This window comes from Vidua chalybeata, chromosome 5 (assembly GCF_026979565.1).
Source record: "Vidua chalybeata isolate OUT-0048 chromosome 5, bVidCha1 merged haplotype, whole genome shotgun sequence".
Lineage (NCBI taxonomy): Eukaryota > Metazoa > Chordata > Aves > Passeriformes > Viduidae > Vidua > Vidua chalybeata.
The window spans coordinates 8,915,430-8,929,850 of record NC_071534.1 but is presented as its reverse complement, the minus strand read 5'-3'; the positions used below and the strand labels follow the sequence as shown (position 1 = coordinate 8,929,850).

At 41.8% G+C, this 14,421-nt stretch overlaps 2 protein-coding genes across 11 annotated transcripts in view; one reads left to right on the top strand and one right to left on the bottom strand.

Annotated features, from left to right (window-relative positions):
* LOC128788367 (protein mono-ADP-ribosyltransferase PARP12-like) overlaps positions 1–14,421 on the top strand; it is a 61,228-nt gene that overhangs the window by 35,745 nt on the left and 11,062 nt on the right. For all 9 annotated transcript variants that reach the window (XM_053943344.1, XM_053943343.1, XM_053943341.1 and 6 more), the window contains 11 exons: positions 945–1,077; positions 3,694–3,946; positions 4,045–4,155; positions 4,539–4,607; positions 5,178–5,246; positions 5,820–5,888; positions 6,459–6,527; positions 7,099–7,167; positions 8,839–8,940; positions 11,685–11,808; positions 12,994–13,159. In XM_053943344.1, coding sequence (XP_053799319.1) covers positions 970–1,077; positions 3,694–3,946; positions 4,045–4,155; positions 4,539–4,607; positions 5,178–5,246; positions 5,820–5,888; positions 6,459–6,527; positions 7,099–7,167; positions 8,839–8,940; positions 11,685–11,808; positions 12,994–13,159 — 1,209 coding nt within the window. In that variant the 5' untranslated portion in view covers positions 945–969. The remainder of the gene's footprint in view (positions 1–944; positions 1,078–3,693; positions 3,947–4,044; positions 4,156–4,538; positions 4,608–5,177; positions 5,247–5,819; positions 5,889–6,458; positions 6,528–7,098; positions 7,168–8,838; positions 8,941–11,684; positions 11,809–12,993; positions 13,160–14,421) is intronic.
* The window catches only part of TTC38 (tetratricopeptide repeat domain 38), a 36,299-nt gene continuing 30,011 nt past the window's right edge, over positions 8,134–14,421 (bottom strand). The window contains exon 17 of one of the 2 annotated variants that reach the window (XR_008431051.1): positions 8,134–8,865. The gene's annotated coding sequence lies outside the window, so the exon portion shown is untranslated. Of the gene's footprint in view, positions 8,866–12,078; positions 12,855–14,421 lie in introns of those variants that run through there. The other variant, XR_008431052.1, reaches the window with a different exon arrangement.

Below are 14,421 nucleotides of genomic sequence, written 5' to 3'. Positions count from 1 at the left end.
TCCTGTTTTCTTGCTTACAAAGAATGCATCCAACAGGTAGCAGAGGTCAGGGGAGAAATACCTACACAAGGGTCTGTATGGAAGGATTGGACCAGACACACCTTGAGGTAAAACTGTCATGAGGGGAGTGTCAGGAGTTAAATAGAGGCTGAAAGAGTAAAGGGATAGACTTGAATCTGGTAAATTAACAGGTACTTTTACTGGTTGAGTATGTCTAATCTTAAGGCTGTATCAGATCATGTGTTGAAGAGCAGGACATGAGGGAGCTGTATTTTACTGCATTAAATTAATGCACAGGCTGACTATGTATGTGTCTCCTCTCTGTTACTGATTTGCAGTACCATTTCAAATAGATGTAAAAAATCTGCAATCTCTAATTCATACTCATCAGACTTTTGGCTTTGTAAGTGGCAACACTGACTTCGTTATTGTAGCTTAATTGCTTCTTTTTTTCTCATTTTCTTACCTGCTTTTGATTTTTTAAAAAATTAAACTTCACAGCCACTGAAGATAACAAAATGTGTCGTTTTCACCTTCACTGTTGCTGTTGGATGTTTCTTCACTTGCCATCCCTAGGAACACAACTTTTGACGTTCACAAAATGAAGGCTGTTCCAACTTCTGGCACTGTTGGTGAACTCCTTTAGAATTAACTTTCCCTCCAGCTGTTTAGGTCATGTGACTTGACTTGGCTCTTCCTGGAGGCAAAGAATGCCTGGGGTCTGGCTGCACTGAAGTTTAAAATGAGGAGGATAGGGTCACAGAGGAGTTCTGCTCTTTGGTCCATTCTCTGGCTAATTACAGACACCATCTAAGTGTTCAGAGGCTCTCACCAAGCCACCTTTCTCTCATGGCTTTTCCCAAGTTGCACATTATCTGAGGTTCTTCTTTAAATCAACTTGACTAAAGGAGTAAACATTGATATTTATGTGTATTTTCTTGCAGCTCTTGTAAGTACTCACATGACATCATGAATGCAGAGAACAAGAAAGTTCTAAAAAAACATGATTTGTCTGGCCTCAGCGAGAATGAGCTGCAAGTCCTGCTTCTCCAAAACGATCCATTCTTCCTCCCTGATGTAAGTTGTACTGATTTCTTAAGAGAAAGTTTCTGTTCATTAGGAATGGGAGAGGGCAAGTTCTGATCTTAATGTCCAACTGTTAAGATATGAAACAGGATTAGTCAGAATGAAGGAGGAATGGCAGTGGCAATGTGAAACAACATAAAGCCAGATCTGTGAAAGGGCTGTGCATTTAAAATAATAAAAAAACATTCCCACAGCAGTAAAACTGTTCAATAAGTACCCAGTGTACACATCTGGAGAAGGCCCTGTCATCTGTGATGTGTCAGGAGTAGACCTGCCCTCTGTTAGCAGGAGGTGGGCAGCAAAGCTACAGCCTGTCTTGTGTGCCAATTCTGTTATCCCAGCGGGGTGGCCATAAAGCTGCTCAAAGCAAGCAAACAAAAATGTCAGCAATTTCACCAGAGGTTTACAGAAGGTGAGATAAGCAAGAGAGAGTTGAAAGGTCACAATAATTGTACATGCTTACAGGGTAAAAGGCATGACCAAAACCCAGTTTGTTGCCTCTGTTCTATGAGATGAAGACTAGGAAGTGAGTGCCCCTTTCATTTTCCAGTCTATGTAGGTCTGCACAGGCCTGCACACATTTTGGTGCTTGAGGGTATAAGAGATGAGAAGAATCTGTGAGAAAATGACCAAATGACTGCAGTCAGTTTCATGTCAAATCTGGCTCTTCCAAAGTGCATGGAGTTTTTGTACGCTGGCTTTCTACAAAGGAATCTTTACCCAGTTTGTATGCCACTCATTGATTTTGTTAAATTTGGTTGAACATTCCATTCTGGTTCAGCATGTGTCTATAAGGGCAATACTGTCTTCAAAGTATGGCTGTTTCAAAGTCAGTTATACCCTGTTCTGGCTACAATTGATCCTGGTTAAGAAATTACCAAAGTACTGCCCTTGTCTTTTGTAGGTTATAATCTCCACAGATTTGTTGACACAACAGTTCTATTGTTTCTTTGTTCCCTGCTGTGAAAATGCTAGACTTTGACAAACCAGATTTTTTTTTTTTAATTATGTAGTGTTTTAAAGTATGTTTTACTGGCAGACTGAAAGAACACAGTGGTAAACAAGGAGAATTACTAATTGTTCCCAGTAGTGAGCAAATAGTAGCAACTGTTCTTGGTTGGTGTTACCCTTAAGTGCTTACTAGAAATCTGTTCAGCTCTCACCCCTGGCAGGCATCATTAATTACCTGTAATTGAGCACTTTAACTCCTATCATGCAGTAAAATAGCAAAACCAAGAGAAAACTGTGATCAATGTAGGCCATTCATAAACCTGAGAGTTTGGAGATCGGATGTAAAAGCCAATTTGGCTATTTCCTGCTTAGAAATGCTGAATGGTTGTTGTGTGAAGACATGGCATGTAGGAAGCTCTCAAGAAAGAAGACACTTTGGAATTCTCTGACTTGAACTGGGGTTCAGAGTAAGAAAAACACAACAGCACCACAGCATCAGGGGTTTTCACACTCCCTCATCTCTCTGGCTCTCCTGTTTTGTTTGTTTGTTTCTTTCTTTCGGTTTTGGTTGGTTTTTGGTTTTGTTTCTTGGCAGGTGCAAGGGGACAGTGTGCTTTCTTGATGTAGCTAAATAGTGGATTCCCTACTGTCATGGTTTAAGGCCAGATAAGTACCATGCAGCCACTTGCTCTCTCCCACCCTGGTGGGATGGGGAGGAGAACTGGAAAAGAGGTAAAACTTGTGGGTTGAGATAAGGATACTAAAATAATTGAAATAGAATAAAACATAATAACTGTAATGAGAAGGAGAGAGAGTAATTAACAAAACCCAAGAGATACAAGTAATTCCCAGTACAATTGCTCCCCACCCACTCACTGATGCCCAGCCCATCATCCCTGAGCAGTGGCTGGTGGCTCCTGGGAAGAGGGATTTGGAGGGGACCTGTGAGAGTCCCAGTGTGATACTGGGACTCTGCCAGACAGCTGTGTGTCCTCCTTAAAGAAGCTTTCTTATTACAGGCTGTTCTGGGAGCAAAACTGTTACTGTGGTGCTTAGTGGTCAATATGAAGGAATTTTTGGTCTCTTGAGTTGTTCCCTGGTCTGATTCTCTGTGTACCCTCTTTCAGTGAATAGAGGAATAAAGAAGTGCATTGCTTTTTCCATATGTAATCTAATCTCAAAGCACTCTCCTTACCCTTCTATAAGCTCAAATCTTCAATGCAGGATAAGCTTTACAAATAGGAAGTGCAAATTCAGTTTCAGCTCCATGAAATGATAACTCATTTGACACAGTGTACATGTTTTTATGGAGACATTTGTTCTTTGTTGTTCATTATGATGTAGGGGGTTTTAAAATAGAATAACTGTAAACCAGTCTGGTTTTATGCAACAGTCTTGCACCCATTTTTGGCACCCCTGAGCTTGTTGGGTTGGCTTTTCTTGGAAACAAAACATGTACAACTTCGAAACTGAAAAGGCATGAGTCAGCTTAAAATACCTGCTCCTCTAGGCAAGAAATTTGTCTAGATTAAAGAAGCTGCAGTTAACACATGACTTTTAATCACCATTTTTCTGCTGTTAAAGTTGAATGCCTGTAGGACAAAGAAAAATTCTAATGTGCTTTTCCATTTCTTATTGTATCCTCTCCACTTTTAGACCTGCCAGTTTTACAACAAAAAAGGTTGTCACTGTATGCATCAAAACAACTGCAACAAGCTTCATGTTTGTCGACACTTTCTCCAGGGGAAATGTAAATTTCCTCGATGCATAATGTCCCATAACCTCTTGGATGACCATGCAATGAGAGTGTTGGAAACTGTAGGCATTGATGGGAAGATAGCTTCAAACTTCCAGGCTATATATGATTACAGGCATGTTGAATTCAACAGGGAACAGAGGAGGATGCATGGTAAGTTTCAAGAAACAATGATTTTGAGTTTGATAGAGGTAGAAACTGTTCTTGCCTTACTTCCCAGCTAAACCCCACCATCCTTTTGATGCTTTCAGTACACAACTACAGAAATGATTATTGGAAAAAGCCAGAAGTTAAAAGGATTAAAGAACCGAAGACAACTTTAGAAACAGTGCAATGCATGCTGGATGTGCCACCTTCAGAAGGTAAATGCCTAGATAATAGTACCAGCTGTTTCCTTGTGGAATCAGCTTTTGTACTTCTCTTCTTGCAATATATATACACATTTTTTTCCTCTCTGCTATTATGCACTTGCAAGAATGGAGTAAATCATGGCACAGTCACGTGGGAGGGAGAATGCACTTTTATTGCTTCAAGTACTGCATTCAAAACAGCAATTGAGTGGCTGGCAGTAACTGTGACTAGCTAGGGTTTGTAACTGTAATTGCACCTCTGTTGTATCAGCAACAGTGGAGTGCTAGTGGAAAATTACATGTGTGATGGACATAATTCTCCACAGAGATGGGGATATTGCCAGCTAGCTGAACTTGTGGCCCAGCAGTGCTGCTCATTCAGTCTTCTCACACAGGTCCCAGTAGCCCTGTACCTGCCCAGAGCCAAGACCAGTTGCCAACAGGAGCGAGAGATAAAGATAAAGGTATGGATTGTTTCCCACCCTCCAGTCTTGAGACCAGTGGTTTTCATTGGGCCTTGATTTCACACAGCCTGACAGCTCCCATTGGTAGTTGAGTGCAGCTTATGTGTGTGTGCCTTACTGTGTGCTGAAATCCATGGTAGCAGATGGCCAGTGGAGCAGTGTTGGAATTTCTGCTCAGGCATTGTGCAGCACTCTGTACAGTCCTGGACACATTTTTTTCTTCCTGGCAAGATGATAGAATTGTATCTGTGCATGCAGTATCCTTCCTTGCCTTCTGTCTGTAGGGAATTAATACAGCTTTGTCAGTAGAGCTGTTGTCTCGATATACCTTCCAGTGAGTGAAGAGTAACTTGTAAATCTGTTCTTCTGGGCAGAAGGACCTTGGTTTTAAAGCTTGTCAGAGTCCAGTATTCTCTGGACAGGTTCTTTTAGATATTCCACACATGGATGGTGTAATGTTTAATATCAAATCACATGTGTGATGGACATAATTCTCCACAGAGATTGGGATAATGCCAGCTAGCTGAGCTTGTGGCCCAGCAGTGCTGCTCATTCAGTCTTCTCACACAGGTCCCAGTAGCCCTGTACCTGCCCAGAGCCAAGACCAGTTGCCAGCAGGAGTGAGAGATAAAGATAAAGGTATGGATTGTTTCCCACCCTCCAGTCTTGAGACCAGTGGTTTTCATTGGGCCTTGATTTCACACAGCCTGACAGCTCCCATAGGTAGTTGAGTGCAGCTTATGTGTGTGTGCCTTACTGTGTGCTGAAATCCATGGTAGCAGATGGCCAGCGGAGCAGTGTTGGAATTTCTGCTCAGGCATTGTGCAGCACTCTGTACAGTCCTGGACACATTTTTTTCTTCCTGGCAAGATGACAGAATTGTATCTGTGCATGCAGTATCCTTCCTTGCCTTCTGTCTGTAGGGAATTAATACAGCTTTGTCAGTAGAGCTGTTGTCTCGATATACCTTCCAGTGAGTGAAGAGTAACTTGTAAATCTCTTGTTCTTCTGGGCAGAAGGACCTTGGTTTTAAAGCTTGTCAGAGTCCAGTATTCTCTGGACAGGTTCTTTTAGATATTCCACACATGGATGGTGTAATGTTTAATATCAAATTAAATGTGTGATGGACATAATTCTCCACAGAGATTGGGATAATGCCAGCTAGCTGAGCTTGTGGCCCAGCAGTGCTGCTCATTCAGTCTTCTCACACAGGTCCCAGTAGCCCTGTACCTGCCCAGAGCCAAGACCAGTTGCCAACAGGAGCGAGAGATAAAGATAAAGGTATGGATTGTTTCCCACCCTCCAGTCTTGAGACCAGTGGTTTTCATTGGGCCTTGATTTCACACAGCCTGACAGCTCCCATTGGTAGTTGAGTGCAGCTTATGTGTGTGTGCCTTACTGTGTGCTGAAATCCATGGTAGCAGATGGCCAGTGGAGCAGTGTTGGAATTTCTGCTCAGGCATTGTGCAGCACTCTGTACAGTCCTGGACACATTTTTTTCTTCCTGGCAAGATGATAGAATTGTATCTGTGCATGCAGTATCCTTCCTTGCCTTCTGTCTGTAGGGAATTAATACAGCTTTGTCAGTAGAGCTGTTGTCTCGATATACCTTCCAGTGAGTGAAGAGTAACTTGTAAATCTGTTCTTCTGGGCAGAAGGACCTTGGTTTTAAAGCTTGTCAGAGTCCAGTATTCTCTGGACAGGTTCTTTTAGATATTCCACACATGGATGGTGTAATGTTTAATATCAAATTAAATGTGTGATGGACATAATTCTCCACAGAGATTGGGATAATGCCAGCTAGCTGAGCTTGTGGCCCAGCAGTGCTGCTCATTCAGTCTTCTCACACAGGTCCCAGTAGCCCTGTACCTGCCCAGAGCCAAGACCAGTTGCCAGCAGGAGTGAGAGATAAAGATAAAGGTATGGATTGTTTCCCACCCTCCAGTCTTGAGACCAGTGGTTTTCATTGGGCCTTGATTTCACACAGCCTGACAGCTCCCATAGGTAGTTGAGTGCAGCTTATGTGTGTGTGCCTTACTGTGTGCTGAAATCCATGGTAGCAGATGGCCAGCGGAGCAGTGTTGGAATTTCTGCTCAGGCATTGTGCAGCACTGTACAATCCTGGATACATTTTTTCCTTCCTTGCAAGATGATAGAACTGTATTTGTGCATGCAGTATCCTTCCTTGCCTTCTGTTTGTAGGGAACTAATACAACTTTCTCAGTAGAGCTGTTGCCTAAATATACCTTCCAGTGAGTGAACAGCAACTTGTAAATCTCTTGTTCTTCTGGGCAGAAGGACCTTGGTTTTAAAGCTTGTCAGAGTCCAGTATTCTCTGGACAGGTTCTTTTAGATATTCCACACATGGATGGTGTAATGTTTAATATCAAATTAAATGTGTGATGGACATAATTCTCCACAGAGATTGGGATAATGCCAGCTAGCTGAGCTTGTGGCCCAGCAGTGCTGCTCATTCAGTCTTCTCACACAGGTCCCAGTAGCCCTGTACCTGCCCAGAGCCAAGACCAGTTGCCAGCAGGAGTGAGAGATAAAGATAAAGGTATGGATTGTTTCCCACCCTCCAGTCTTGAGACCAGTGGTTTTCATTGGGCCTTGATTTCACACAGCCTGACAGCTCCCACTGGTAGTTGAGTGCAGCTTATGTGTGTGTGCCTTACTGTGTGCTGAAATCCATGGTAGCAGATGGCCAGTGGAGCAGTGTTGGAATTTCTGCTCAGGCATTGTGCAGCACTCTGTACAGTCCTGGACACATTTTTTCCTTCCTAGTAAGCTGACAGCATTGTATCTGTGACAGAATTGTATCTGTGCACCTTGTCTACTGTTTCTAGGCAATGAATATGGCTTTGTTAGTAGAGCTGTTGTCTCGATATAGCTTCCTAGTAGCACTGTACATGCTCAGAGCCAAGACCAATTGTCAGCAGGAGTGGGAAATAAAGATGAAGGTATGAATTCCAACCCTCCAGTCTTGAGATGAGCTTATCTAAAGAGAGTTGATGTCACACAGGTGTTGTGGCTCAGTAAGCATCACACAACCACTTGCTCACTTCCCCCTGATCCCCAGAGGGAAGAGAAAAGAAATAATAAAGGCAAAAAAACTTGAGGGTCAAGATGGGGGAGGGGAAAATCCCCCAAATAATAAGTGGAAGAGGAAAACCAAGCAAAAGAAGTGATACAGAGGCAGTCATTCACCGCCTCCCACACACAGGCTGATGCCTAGCCAGTTTCCTAGTAAAAGGTAGCTAACCCTCCTAAAACCCCTTCTTCTCTCTTTTATTACTGAGCTTTATGTTATATGGCATGGATGTTTGGTAAGTTTGTGTCCTTTGCCCAATTGTATCACCTCCCAAGCTATTGTGCAGCCCCAGTTCTATTCACTCTGGGGGCAGGATGAAAAACGGAGGCCTTGATGTATATCACTGCTGAGGAGAAGCTGGGGCATGAGTGTTTTAACAGCATTGTTTTAGTCAAAAATCTAAAACAGCATCATACGGGTTGTATGAAGAAAATTACATCTTATTCTACCCATGTCCAGTACAGTGACATTTCTGATGTAGCAAAGTGATGCAAAGTCCACTGGAAACAAAATACAAATGTTGACTTACAGAACATAGCAATTACAGTGCACAGTTCAATCATAATAATAATGGGATTCCCATTGCAGATCTTATATAATATACTATAATATACTCACTGTCTCAATATATACTCACTGGGTGTCCCCAGTCCCTGGGGAAATTGAAGCCAGCTCAAACCAGTTGCTGTTTTCAAAAGTCTTTGGTTGGTTGTTTAGGTTTAATACCTCTGCGTGGGGCTGAGCTCTGTGTTCACTACCCCCATGCTGGTCTGGCTGACTCGGAGATTTCTACTCCCAGTCAGTCTGCTCAGCTGCCATTGCCTTTTATGCACCCTCTGGTCCCCTTGGTGTGGAGACAAAGCTTCTTTGCAAGAACCATGGTCAGTCACACCCTGTGGTGTTCTGAGCTTCCTGACACTGCCTTTGCCCTTCCTCACGGAGACTCCTTCCAGTGTCAGGGTTTATTGTTCAGTGACAAAGCCCTGAATTCTGTGTTGGGCTGTGTAGGAGATAGTCAGATCCTTAAAGTGCTTGACTTTGCTACTGCAGTCAAATCCTTGTTTTTTCTGGGATGAAGTACCAAATGCAGGATCTTTCTCTTAAAGCACGTATGGACTGTGATGTTCTTTGCTGTAGATAAAAAGGACAGTTCCTCTGATGAAGCTTCAAAGGACAACAGAAAAGAGAATTGTGATGAGATCTGTTTGTTCTATGTCTGGAAGTACTGCAAGAATAAGGGTAAGCTTTATGAAAAGTAATGTTGTTGAAGACTTGTCTGCAGAGGCATTCCTGTTCAGTGGCTTGGGCTAGTGGTGACAATTGTGCCTCCTCAGTAGTTTCTTTTCTTACCACGTTATTAATAAACACTGCCAGAGTTACAAACATAATCAGAAAAAAGCCAAATGGTACACTTAAACCCTTTATCCTCTGGATAATCTAGCCTATTTCAGCCCTTTTGATGGGGGCAGGTTTTGGGTACGTTTCTGTGGCAAAGCCCTTTAAGTGTGAAGTGTTATCCTTTCTGTTGCCAGAAGATCAAGTTATGAGGTGACTTTATGCTGTCATTATTGACAGCTCATAAATGTATGGCACCCTTTATTCCTATTTCTCTATCCTATGTACATCAGATAATAGCCATATTCTCCCTCCATATGATCCCTCCCAGATCATTTAAAAAGTGATCTGAGGTGTTAAAACATCTTTTAAAAGCCACAGTAGTTGTACCAGCTAAGATAAAGATAAATCTAGTCCATTGTCTTTTAGGTAGTGGCCAGAACAGAGATCTGAGGGAAGAATATAAGTAATTGCATTTGGGAGTTGTCCTGAACAGTCATTTAACCCCCAGGTTTGGCTCTTCCTTTATTATGAGGAGGTACCATGACATTTTCTTTCCCTGATCTTGTCCAGTCAGTTTCTAAAGGACTGCTACTCCTCTGACCACCTGGTCTTGACAAAAGACCCCGTGTAATGTGAACAGTGTACCTGGGTGAAACTGTGAAGGTCAGGCTCAAAGCAGCTGTACTGTGACCACCAGATAACTAAATTCAATTAACTGTTGGAGTGTTAGTGTGCTTTATTTGCTACATTGGGCTAAGTTGTTACATGTTTGATCCATACTTGGATGTGGAGTGTCAGAAAAAAACCCTTCAGGCCTTGGCAACCACCCCTTGATTTCAAAGGGACTAAGGAAAAGACAACAAAGATATCAGAGTGTTTATGTGATGTGTAGACTAGACTTTTTACAGCTGAGACACGTGGTTGTGTAACACATAACATGCACTTACTGTCTGTGGCACTGCTCTCCCAGCTGCCAATGTTGTGTCTCAGCAAAGGGAAGGTTCTGGTAATGTGCTAGTTTTGCATCACAGAAGTGATGTTTTAGGAGAGGCTGCTAGCAATTTCCTCTGTGTCTGATAGGCAGCCAATCAGTGGTTGGCTTTGGGAATTGACAATGTGTTAAACCACTGGAAAGCTATACACACCTCTGTGAAAAACACATGTTAAAGATGAAAAAAACTCTGAAACTTTCTCTTTTCCTTTCTGGCTGGCAAAGAGGTAACACGGCCGGCCCGGCCCCTGTCTCAGCCAGGCTGGGCTGGGTGGCCCCTGCCGTGGGGCGCCCACTGGGCCCCCCATGGCTACCAGGCAGGGGCAAAGGAGAAGCCATCACTTTACTAGCTGCTGAAATCCTAACCACTTCCCCCCACACCGCAGTTCTGCCACAAGCTACCAAGCCCTGGTCACATAACCATCCACAGGCCCCAGGCAAAATATTAACTCTTCCAATACTTCAATCAATCCTCCCTCGAGTGAGAGAACAAGACAGAAGTACAGACACATAAAGAAACAAAAACACCAAAGTCAATGAAGAAGAAGTCAAGTCCCAAATAAGAAAGATGAAGAAATGCCTTTAGTTTTAGGCTAAAATTCTCTTATAAAACTATAGAGAAGGACTCTTTTTTTCCCTATAACACTTAAAAGTATGAGGAAATGAAAGTGTTCAAATTGTAGATACTGAGCAAAAACCTTCATACTAAAGTAAACAGATGTTAAAGTAGCTATAATCCTATAAGAAGTTTGAACAGAAAAAGAGAGATGAGTGATAAAGATCCTATACCCTAAAGAAAGAAAAGATCTCTATTCCTAGAGATAATTTCAGAGATAGATATTAAGAACTTTTGCTTTTAAACAACTCATCTTTAAACCAATACCCCATAAGTTGACATGCCCCATAAATACAACTATGAGAAAAACTTAAAGAAAATGAGAAATATTTCATGATTACAAATTTCCCCAAACAGATGCTATTCATAGAAATTAAGAGCCACGAGAGAAATATTTTCGTGTAGAGAAGTCTCCATAACATTAACAAGAAGGACTTCTCTCCCTAAGTAAATTAAAGAAAGACTATTCTAGTAGTAAACTAACTAAAAATTTTAGGTTTTTTCTCTTTACATTATCAATGAGAAAAAAAAAAAGTTGTAAAGGGAAGAAAAGTGTCCTAAAAATTGTGTTCTGATTCTTATTACTCTTTCTTTTAGTTACTATTAATAATTTTTTCTTTATACCCTTTTAAAATTTTACTTTTCTCCTAATTCTATCTCACAAAAAAAAATAAATCAATACACTCTAGTAAGTGCACTAGTAATTAACCAACAATAAACCCACCACACTCATTAGTACATTAACCAAAAAATCTCAAATTAGCGAACCAAAACCACTACAGGTGTCTTTCAAATACATTTGGCAGTGTGTGTATATATATATATACACACACACACACATATATGTTGCTTTTCTTGATAAGACTGCAGAAACACACTCCCCTTCTGTTTTCAGCACTCTGTCCTCATTGCTTAAACCAAAGCCCAGGAGAGAAAGCCTCAAAGTATAAAAGATACTGGTTTTATTTTGTTTTTTTCTTGTCTTGCTCTCTTTGTTAATGACTGCAGAATTCTTGACTATGTCTGATTTCATTACAGATAAATGCGAATCTGTTCATTACCATTTGCCATATAAATGGGAGATACATGATGGGTTGAACTGGCATGAACTTCCCATGATGGAGGAAATTGAAAAGGCCTACTGTGACCCAAAGAACAGCAGGTGTAGTAATGCTGGACTCCTTACTTGGAGTATTGTGATTGAGCATGTGTAGAAAAAGTTTTCTTCCTAAAGATGTCTGACTTCTCAGCTTCTGTTTACTGAGCCTCTCAGAAGCTGGGAGGATGTAAAAATAAGAATTTTTCCTTTTAAAAAAGGAAAGAATGATTGCATGAAAATCCCACTCCAGTTTTGTCTTCTCAAAATAACAAAACTAGATCTTGCATGTAAAATTCTGTACAAGGTAAAAAGCCAGTGTATAAAATACTAGTATTTCAGATCATTAATCAGTTTATTTACAGTAATGAAGTTGGGCCTTTTGACAACATTTCAGAGCTGGTCCTTCTCTATAGCTATTTCTTTTCTACTACAGCTAGTATCTGTAATAACAATATTAGTAATCTATTACGTACCTAGAGACGTTTTATGAAATGTCCTTTGTGTAAACAGCCCATCTATTTTTTCTTCTTTTTTATTTCTATTTTAAGAGTGTGTGTTCCTTTTAACTCCTTTCTGAAAAGTCCCACTCAAATCTACCTGGATTCATAGGGCACCCCAAGTCTGGCTTCACAGAATGGTATTCTAGTTTTGGCCCATGCCTCTTAAGGTACCAGATGATTTTGATTGGCAGTTTACTGGAGATCACAAGCAATATTCCCAAGAGAAGGCTGCCATCAAAGTCTTCCTGCCTGGGAGTTAACTTTTCAAGCCTTGCAGGAGTAAGAGCCCAGGTGGCTCCAGTGATGAATGCAGTTTGCAGAACTCACAGCTGTGGTTGCTGTGATTGCATCCTTTGTAACCACAGAAAAAGAACAAAGTTGATAGGCTGCAGGTGTTTGCTGACAAATTCAGTCACACACTTTGCACATTCTGCCTTTGTACTGAGAAAGACTGTAACCACACCTAGTTATCACAGAAGTTCCTTTTGCCACGCTGTACTTGGAGCCTGACATTGTCTGTAAAGCTGGCAGTGCCACATGTGATTGAGGTGTCTCACAGGCCAGAGTTCGCTGCTGAAGCTTGGAAATGGCTTTCAGAGCTGCCATGTGCTGTAGGAAATAAATACCTATTTCAGCTCTAATTAAGTTTGGTTACTTTATATTAAAGAAAATGGCACCAGCTTACACCAGGGATGAGAGGGTAAAATATGCACTGCTAACTATAATAAACCTGAATTTGTCCTTACAGCTTGCCAAGTAGGAAGATTAATTTCCAGACAATGACCTGCTGTTCTTCTTTGGTTCGACGCCTCTCTACACCATCATCGGTCACAAAACCCACATTCCTACTGACCACACAGTGGATTTGGTACTGGAAGAATAACCAAGACAAGTGGATTGAATATGGAGAACAGGTGAGTTCACATCCTGTGCTTTGAGTCACTTCTGCAGGAATATGTGGAGACTCTCTGCATCATTTCCCCTTTTCTAAACAGGATTAATTAATTGAGTCCATGTGCTTGAATTTTACAGCATTGGGTAAGGCAGTGAAGCTACATCTGTTCATAGCAGATGTGATAAAATGCTGACAGGCTGGAGGAAAGAGAGCTCCCTTTTGGAGTTATCCATGGCTCCTACAGATATTTAACATAGACACTGCCCTTAAGATACATGGGAAGAAGTTGCCTCTTTCCTAAGCATTGCCCTGCTTCCTTGGACATGCAAGGATTGCTGTGCTCTTTCAGATCAAATGCAGTCTTTTTCCATGTATGTCCAAGTCCTCTGATGAGAAAGTAACCTATCTGAAAAATGCAGGAAAAGAAAATATATACAATCTCACCTTCCCCCAGGGCAGATGAGTTTATACCATATGGTTTACAGTATAGCAGCACAAATAGTAGAACACAAAGGTGATCCAGGGACTTAGAAAAGTACCCAGAGAAAGGTGCTGGATAGAGCATAGTTTAAAAGACTCTGAGTAACTTCAAAGAGTACTCAAACTCGAGGAGTCACCCAGGTCCAGGAGAGGTCACAGCTGTCCAGCTCCTTTTTAGTAGGCAGAGCTTGCAAGGAGCTCACTCAGGCTTTCCTATCTGTGGAATGAAGTGGTTGGCTCATAGTTAAATCACAAGCAAAGTAAAAGGTAAGAGTGAGACTCCTTACACCTGCAACTTTTTTTTTTTTTCCATGGCAAATTAGTCTTGGAAGAACCACCTGCTATTCATGTATTAATCACATAATCAGTGTTAGTTTCCACGCTCACATGCATCACTGCTCACCATGTCACCCTGTTCCTTTGTGGATAGCAGTTCCTTTCAGATAGCAGGTTGGAACTAGAAAAGTTCTTGACCTAGGCCTTTGCTTCCTTTGGAGTCTGAACCAAACTAACTGGTTTGGTAAGGAGTCGAGTGTACCCATTACAGCTGGTTGCAGCTCAGCCTCGCCCCCTCCCCTGCCGTGGAACTGGGCAGAGAGTGAGAAACCTCGTGGGATGAGATAAAGACTAAAAGATAAAGCAAAAGTGTGTGCACAAGCAAGGCAAAACAAGGCATTCATTCCCCTCTTCCCTTGGACAGGCAGGTGCTCAGCCATCCCAGGAAAGCTGGGCTCCATCACAGGTCACAGTCTCTTGGGAAAACAAACACCATCCCTCCAAATGTCTCTCCCTTCCTCCTCC